Here is a 9,144-nt window from a genome sequence, read left to right as displayed (position 1 = left end):
AGTATATTAGACCAAAGAAGACCACTTTCAAAGCAAAAAAATTTTTAATGAACATGATGACACAGAAAGTCCACTGAGAAAGCTGATTTGTTTTGAAGGAAGATCTGTTCAGAATCAATTTTATTCAAATTTTATACCTAAAATGAAAGATCCCAGTTACCCACCTACCCAGTGTACTAGAGATTATTATTCCAAATCACTATCACTCTGCCAGTGTCTCCAGCAGATATGGAAGAATGGAGTCTCTTAAATGCCAAATTGGAGAGAAATTATAGATGTAAATGATCCAGCTTCTATTTGGGAACATTAATTTAAAATTTTGGAGAAACACAGGACATAAGAAAGTTATTTTTCTCAAAAATAACCCTGTGCAATTTTATAAAATGAAAACTGCCTATTACAATTCCTGAAAATGTTTGAAATAGTACTTTACTTTCTTCAGACAGTATTACAGTCACTTACCAAAAAAGGGCTAGAATACATTACATCATAACCCAAAAGGAAAAACCCTGTCAATATTATTAAAGTTAATGCCCAAACTATAAGATTGTCTTAAGCAGCCCCCAATCCCCAATATACACACACATAAACAAGAAAGCATAATGTGGTCTATTTGAACTTTGAAAAGAGAGGAAAATTTGACTCTCCTCCTAGAATCAACCTAGGAGTTACTGAGGTGTCCCTAGTTCAATACTGAGTAGCATACAAGTGTGCATGTATGTGTGCTGGGAGGGGGGGTGGAGGAGAGTCTGGAAATATAGGGCCCAAAATACCTGATTCTCCAACATCATTTTCTTCTTTTTTGGTTTCAATATTTATCAAAATTATACAATCTCTTAATTTAAAAAGCCAAATAATTCTACAAAATTAATCATGAAAAACTGCAATCTCTCCTATATTCCAGGCTTCAACTCCCCATTTGCCCTCCTCTGAGGTAATGATTCTTTTGGAATTTACCTCCCTGTTTTCATAAACCTATGTTGCTATTCCTTGCTTTTGTAAGATTAGGCATTATTGATTCTCCACTACATCACATGAAGAACTGTTCACCTTTCACCTACCATCACCCCTGACTTCTTTCTGCCAACATACATTTATTATAGGCATTTGGCTTGATTAGTAAGGTTGACAGGAGCATACCATTCCTCTCCTGAAAAATTTATTATTGCCTCGTTTTGTTCATTTGCTTGCCTCTCAGTGTCACAAATAAATCTCAAGCTCTGCCAGTTGTCCAAATCTCTCCATACATCCTGATTCCTCATGTTGTCTGCAAATACCATCATCTTCAAAGGCTTCTGTCTGGGTCCAAACAAACTGGAGTAGGGTCTGGTGGTTGCTCCCAGGAGGGGAGTGCAGACTGCCAGAACAACAGGAGTACTGCAAGAAACTATTAGCGTGACAGAGGCCCTGGGCTGAACCACCTGCAAGTCTCCTGGGCAGCTTGTCAGAGGAGGAAGACTCTCAATAAAGATAAAGTTTACTGTGAAAACAAGCTGCCACACACACTGTGGCTATTCTCTGAGAAAAAAATCCCAGGGCAACTGCAAAAGCATATCTTTAAAAAAAAAAAAAAAAAAAGGCTGCAGGTTGCATAACAAATCCAGATACATTTTCAGTATTCTGCATGAGCAAAATCTTCAGCAGGTGCAGGGTCCAGGGCAGGGGCGAAATCTACACTACCCCACCAATCCCTTCTACAGTGATACATGCCATCATGAGCAGGAGAAGTTCCCACAATGATGAAGTCGCTCAATCACTTTAAACAGAGCAAGTCATGGATAATGTGCTATGGTCCTCTACATAGAAAAGATGCAAGTCCCTTTCAGTCACGCCCTTTCCATTCCTGCTTGAGGAGGGCAATGTGAATCAGTAATCACAGCATTCCTGACTTGTTCAGAAGATATTCCTGTACCTACTAAGAAGGCTTCTATTTTCTTCTTATTTTTTTCCAAGTTCACAGCATATACATGGCATGTAGTATTTTCCTCTAAGTTGTAAAATAATCAAACTTTTCTTAAAAATTAAGTACTACTGGTAACAAAATCTACCCAATCTATATTTTATCAAATATTGCTATACAAAGACAATTTTATTTTTATTTTAAAAAAAGGAAAGTTTTATTTAGTAAGTCTCCAGGATATAAAGAATTAATCACTGTTACAGTCACAAAGATGAATTTATTCAGGGCAAATATTAAGTTTGTGTTCTTCAGAAGAAAGAGGGGCAAGAATACCTAACAAGAAAGTCAATTTAAGGCACCTTTACTGAAACTTTATTCCTTGAGCCAGGGGAAGGTCTTTACTGTAGTTGATGGTACTAAGGGAGGAAAAATGAACAAAATTTAATAAAGGGTAGTACATATATAATAACACAGAATATTTTTATACCATTATAAAAGTATAGAAGACCTGTATATATTAACAAGATGACGTGCCCAAGTAAAAAATTGAAGGAAAAAAAAATTAGGATACAAAACAATGTTAGTATAGATTCAATTTTATATAAGAAAAAACAAGGGAGAGAAGAGAGAAATAGGGAAATCTGGAAAGTTGTATCATACATTTTATACATAGTTTTCAAGTCACAAAAATAAAGACAATAACTTTACTTCTTAATTATTGCCCACCAACTGGTATTGAATTAGCAGGAAAACAGGTATTCCCATTTTGATAGAAACCATAATAATTTAAAAAACAAAAGTGCCCTTATTAACTAGTCACATGGCTTTTCTCCTGAGAAAAAAAATCATCCCCTTTAAATGGTTCCAGAAAGGCCATAGCTACACATTTTTGCTACTCTAAATCTCAAGTGCACAAAAAATATACCAGGAACAAAAAATGACTTCAAAGTCCAGGAACCGGGCAGAGAATGGATACATTTTTGAGATTCAATAAGCCACAGCCAAAAAATCTCAGAAATTCTTCACAGATGTAAATTGCTGAGATTCTCAGGAACCAAGGTTGAGAAACTCATCCAAGGTTAAAGAGGTAGTAGGAAGCAGTGAAAGAGACCAGGGTGTGTCTTGGGTTCCTTATTCCATGTTCTTGTTACAATATAACACTACGTGGGTCTGACCCCACATTCTCTATTTCACTGCACTTGTGTGAAAACTTTCCCCCCAAAAGGAAAGAACAAATTACAAGCAAAAGAAACAACTTCTAGTCCAAATCTCTTGGAAGCAGGTTTTCTCACCAACTACCCGTGTGCTTGTGCAATGAGCTAACACACATCCAAGGGACATGCTCACTATTCTGAGCTGGTATCCCCCAGTTTGCCAGCCAGCCCACAGACCCCTGCCTACCATCCCCCTCCCTCCATTTTCTATTGCCTTCTACAGTCTGCAAGGGTGGCAACTGCATCTGAGGAAAAAACTAAAAGGATAGTCGCTTCTACCTTCTCCCGCTGGCTGACCCCTGAGTATGCTGTTCCTATGCCAGCCCTTAGATAGCCACCAACAAGATGGTTCACAGCTGGGCCCTGGGCACTAACTGAAGTTAGACAAGGAAGGTAGAGAAATAATAGCTTAAAACTGATGCTCTGGGAGGGGACTGCTGTAAAACATTATACACAACAGAAGAAAGTGAAGAGTGGAGAAGTGCTTTCAACAATTTTAAGCCCAAACTCAAAGCGTTTTCTTACCAAGTAGATCTTCTCATGTACTGTTTCCAGGAATCACTGCCAGACTCCCTGCCACCACCAGTATGCTTTTCTCCACCTAGAGAAATATACACAACATTTCACAGATGTCACAACCTATTGCTAGAAGAATTAAGCACCTTTTCTGAGACTCCCTGGGAAAAGATCCTTAGAAGTTTATACCTGGTATCCTCTGGATCTTACCCCACAAGACAATGTCTTATTATAAATCGTGGAAGACAGGGAGGATTTAAGAGGGTTAATTCATTACAACTGAAAGAGAAAACAGGTAAAGCACACTCCTTAGAAAAATAGAGTAAATTCAAAGACAAATTTACTTCTTCTTTTGGTAAGACTCTCAAAGCAGTTAACTATAGCAAATAAGGAGGAAGAGGAAAATGTGGGTAGCTCTGCCGTTTCCATTGTAAGACTTATTATACTTATGTTTAAAACTAACTGTGAAGGCAGAAATGAAGGAAAGTCCATTGTAATTGTATTATTTGCGCTAAAAAAATGCACTAATTATTTAAACTTTCACAGGTGTTAATGCACATTTGGGGTACATGTGTGTAGCAGTCTGTTTTTATTATAAGTTGGATCTTTTTTTTAAAAAAAGATTTATTTATTTATACAAGCACTGGGGTACAGGCCAGAGGTGTGGGAGGGTAAGAGAATCTACCAGAGACAGAGCAGGGAGCAGAACATGCAGAAGGACCTGCTGAGGGGAGCAGTGGGTGAGGCAGGAGAGGTCTGCTGCGCCATGTGGGACTCTCCTGTCTGGCCGGGAATCGAACCAGCACCGTGTAAACTGCAGACAGCTTCACAGCGCTGCGTTCAACCCACTGCACCAACAGGGAGGCCCTGTTGCATCATTTTTAATAAGTGAAATACTAAATACTGATTGTTAGGAAGAATTGCTTTTTAACTATTACTAAGTTTATGCATTAAGAATGCAAAGTTTATTAAGAGAAAACAGAAGCAGGGCCCATTAAAAGGAAACTTAGCACATTATCTAACAGGTATTTATTATGTCCACTTTGCAAATAAAAATGAGTATCTCCTGGATGAGGGGCGGAGCAACATGGCGGCGAGGAGACGCTGCGAGTAAGATCTCCCATTAAAAAAAGTGAATAGGGAGGAAAAGCGGCAGGTCCCAGTGAGAACTGGGACACGGAAGATAAACGGGTGACTCCAGCAAACTGCCCAAAGAAGAAAGTTGCCATAAAAGAGGACCAGAAGGGAGGGAAGCGCAGAACCCTGCTCCCCTCCCCCGCCCACAGAGGCGGCACTCTCCGACCCGCAGAGAGGAGGAAACAACAAACCAAAACGGCCAACAAGAAAAACGGACGCAGTAAGCGGGACTGTGAGTGGAAAGGAACTATTTCAGCCATCACACCCCGTGAACGGGAGCTGTGGAGAACCCTGCAGGATTCGCCGCGGCGGTGAGCGAACGGCTCCTGGCGCCATTAGAGAAGAACAAAGACCCCGGGAGACGCGCACACAGCCCGGGCTGCCGGTAAGCTTGCGCGGATAGCGGCGCGCTCGGCGCGCTTGAAAAGCAAGTGCAGACCAGGATCGCGGCTGCCCAGGTCCCCGCGCCTGCGACCTAGGCTTGGGAGACGACCTAGGCTTGCGGGGAGGCGCGGAGGTCCTCACTGAGGTGAAGGTCCCTCCCTGAGTGAGCAGGAACCAGGCGCCCAGGCACGGGAGCAGTGCAAAAGGCGCCCTTCCCGCGCCACTGAACTGGGCTACAGCCCGCGTCCTGGAACTGAGGGCTTTGGAACTGAGACCCGGGGCACGAAATTAGGGGCGTGGGTTCCCCACGACGGTGGGGCACAAGGCAGACACAGCACCCCAAAGCCGTTGAGGTGTACCCTACCATCCCCGCTCTGCTCCCTGTCCCACGGCGTGGAAAATCAGCTCCCCAAGAAGGGCTCTAGGAGAGATCTTTGGCGCCACCTAGCGACTTGTAGACAGCACAGGCTCCTGAAGGAGCTAGTGGCCAGCTGGGGAGTTAGCCCACACCGGGCCCCTTCCGAACAAGTAGTCTGAGCCCACAGGGAGAGCGAGCACCCACAGCCAGGGCAGACCAGGCACGCAGAAGAGTGTGCCTGACACCGGACACGCAGGGAGTGTGTCCCACATCACCATTTTAGAACAGGGACATTTCTTCAGTAAAGACTACCTGCAGAAGGCTTCCTCAGGAGCCAGAGGTGAGCGGGGGAAGTTCGCCCACGCCAGACCCCCTCTGGCCTGCAGTCCAAGCCCAGAGGGGGAGCAGGAACCCACCACCGGGGCAGACCAGGCGCACAGGGGAGTGTGTCCCCACATTGACATTTTAGGACAGGGACCTTTCTCCAATAAAGACTGCTTGAAACTGACAGATGACTCCAGGAGGAACCAGAGGGGAGAAGAGAAGCCCACCCAAGATGCCGGCCAGTCCCAACAACACAGTGTCCCAACGCATACGGCAAATTAGAAAACAGACAGTAGGGAGGAGAAGAACCACACGCAACCTAGCAACTCTCCAGAGAAAAAGCACACCACAAAAAGAAAACCAGCCCCCAGATGGCAACGACAGTAACTTGGAAGAACTTCTGAGCCTTCCAGAAAGAGAATTTAAAATTGCCGTGATTAAAAAACTGACAGAAGTCATAAAGGAAAACAATGATAAGGGAAAAATAATCAACGATCAGAAGAATGAAATTGAGTCCCTAAAGAGGGAAGTAAAAGAAATGCAGGAGATCAAAGAATTAGTGGAAGAACTAAAGAATTCTGGGAAAAGCAATGAAAGCAGAATTGATGAAATGGAAGAACGAATAAGTGCTCTTGAAGACACAGAAATAAAAAGAACCAAAACAGAAAAGGAAAGAGAAGTACGAAGGAAAAAGAATGAAGAAAGACTTCGGGAACTATCTGACTCCATGAGGAAAGGAAATATAAGAGTTATAGGAATACCAGAAGGAGAGGAGAGAGAAGTAGGAACAGAGAAAATATTCAAAGAGATAATTGAAGAGAACTTCCCAAATGTGAAGAAGGAGCTGAAAATTGATATACAAGAAGCAAGAAGAACACCAAACTTCCACGACGAAAGAAAAAATACAGCAAGACACATAATAGTAAAGCTCCCAAGAATCCAGGACAAGGAAAAAATAATGAAGCTGGCAAGAGGGAAGAAACAGATAACATTCAAAGGAAAGCCAATCAGGCTGACATCAGACTTCTCCGAAGAAACACTACGGGCAAGGAGAGAGTGGAGGGACATAGTCAACAGACTCCAAGAAAACAGATGCCAACCAAGAATACTCTATCCCGCAAAGCTCTCCTTCCTCTTTGAAGAAAGAATATGGACCTTCCCAGACAAACAGAAACTCCGGAATTTCATTGCAACTAAACCCCCACTCCAAAAAATACTACAAGGAGTCCTAAAGCCAGAACCTCAGAGGGACGAATAACAATGAAAGAAGGCCAAAAAAAAAAAGTTATTAAAAGAATAAATAAATAAAATCAAAGGAAAGACAAACACAATGGCAAATACAGATGTTAACATATCAATATTAACTCTAAATGTAAATGGACTAAACTCTTCAATAAAAAGACACAGAGTTGCAGCCTGGATTAAGAAACAAAACCCAACCTTTTGCTGTCTCCAGGAAACACATTTAGCTACAAAAGATAAAAATAGGCTCAAAGTCAAAGGATGGAAAACAATCCTACAAGCAAATGGGCCAAAAAAGAAAGCAGGAACAGCTATACTTATATCAGATAAAACAGATTTCAAACTCAAAAAGATAAAAAGAGACCCCAATGGTCACTACATTATGATCAAGGGGACAATACTTCAAGAAGAAATAACACTCATTAACATATACTCACCAAACGAAGGAGCACCAAAATATATCAGACAACTGTTGTCTTCTCTGAAAACAGACATCAGAGAAAACACATACGTAGTGGGAGACTTCAACACACCACTATCAACAATGGATAGATCAACAAGACAAAAAATAAGTAAAGAAACCAAAGCTCTAAATAAGGACCTAGAGCAATTGGGCTTAACAGACATCTATAGAACACTAAACCCCAGAAAAACGGAGTACACATTTTTCTCAAGCGCACACGGATCATTCTCCAGGATCGATCACATACTGGGGCACAAGACAAACATCAACAGATACACCAAGATTGAAATCATACCAACCATCTTTTCTGACCATGAAGGCATCAAACTAGAACTAAACCATAAAAAGAAGGCAAGGAACTTTCCTACCTCATGGAGATTAAAAACCACACTACTGGAAGACCACTGGACTAATGAGGAGATCAAAGAAGAAATTAAAAAATTTTTTGAATTGAACGACAAGGAAGACACCAATATCCTAAATGTATGGGATGCAGCAAAAGCAGTAATAAGAGGAAAATATATAGCAATAGAAGCTCACATCAAGAAACAAGAAAGAACTCAAAGAAACAACCTAATCTCGAAGCTCAAAGATCTAGAAAAAGAGCAACAAAAAAACCCCAAAACCAGTAGAAGAAAAGAAATAATAAAAACCAAAGCAGAAATAAATGAAATTGAAACTAAAAAAACAATCCAAAAGATCAATGAAACCAAGAGCTGGTTCTTTGAAAAAATCAATAAAATAGACAAACCCCTAGCCAGGCTCACAAAGGAAAAAAGGGAGAAAGCACAAATAAACAGGATCATCAATGAAAGAGGAGAAATCACAACGGACACAGCAGAAATCAAAAGAATAATCAGTAACTACTATGAACAGTTATATGGAAATAAGTTTAATAATGTAGAGGAGATGGACAAATTCCTACAACTCTACAATCACCCAAAGCTAGATAAAGAAGAAATAGAACACCTAAACAGACCAATTACAATTAGCGAAATTGAAATGGTAATCAAAAACCTCCCCAAAAACAAAAGCCCAGGACCTGATGGATTTACAAATGAATTCTACCAAACATTCAGAGACGAATTAGTGCCTATCCTTCACAAACTCTTCCAAAAAATTGAGAAGGAAGGGACAATACCAAACACGTTCTATGAAGCCAACATTACACTAATACCAAAACCGAACAAGGACAACACTAAAAAGGAAAACTACAGGCCAATCTCCCTAATGAACACTGATGCAAAAATCCTCAATAAAATTTTAGCCATCAGAATCCAACAATGTATCCATAAGATAATTCACCACGACCAAGTAGGATTCATTCCAGGGGCACAAGGATGGTTTAACATCCGAAAATCAATCAACGTTATTCAACACATCAACAAAAAGAAATATAAAAACCATATGATAATATCAATAGATGCTGAGAAAGCTTTCGACAAAGTGCAACACCCATTCATGATAAAATCCCTTGAAATTCTTGGGATACAAGGAACATACCTCAACATCATAAAGGCCATCTATGACAAGCCAACAGCCAGCATCATTCTCAATGGTGAAAAGCTGAAAGCAATTCCATTAAGATCTGGAACAAGACAAGGAT

The 9,144-nt window shown here is 41.0% G+C and overlaps 1 protein-coding gene across 2 annotated transcripts in view; it reads right to left on the bottom strand.

Moving 5' to 3' along the window:
• Positions 1–2,095: 2,095 nt before the first annotated feature.
• ALDH7A1 (aldehyde dehydrogenase 7 family member A1) overlaps positions 2,096–9,144 on the bottom strand; it is an 84,310-nt gene continuing 77,261 nt past the window's right edge. For both annotated transcript variants that reach the window (XM_037509432.2, XM_037509431.2), the window contains 2 exons: positions 3,640–3,715; positions 2,096–2,316 (listed from right to left, as the gene is read on the bottom strand). In XM_037509432.2, coding sequence (XP_037365329.1) covers positions 2,262–2,316; positions 3,640–3,715 — 131 coding nt within the window. In that variant the 3' untranslated portion in view covers positions 2,096–2,261. The remainder of the gene's footprint in view (positions 2,317–3,639; positions 3,716–9,144) is intronic.

This window comes from Talpa occidentalis, unplaced genomic scaffold (genome assembly GCF_014898055.3).
Source record: "Talpa occidentalis isolate TD23 unplaced genomic scaffold, MPIMG_talOcc4v2.1 talOcc4.13, whole genome shotgun sequence".
NCBI classification, from domain to species: domain Eukaryota; kingdom Metazoa; phylum Chordata; class Mammalia; order Eulipotyphla; family Talpidae; genus Talpa; species Talpa occidentalis.
Note: the sequence above shows the minus strand (reverse complement) of the source record. Positions and strands in the feature narration are given on the sequence as shown.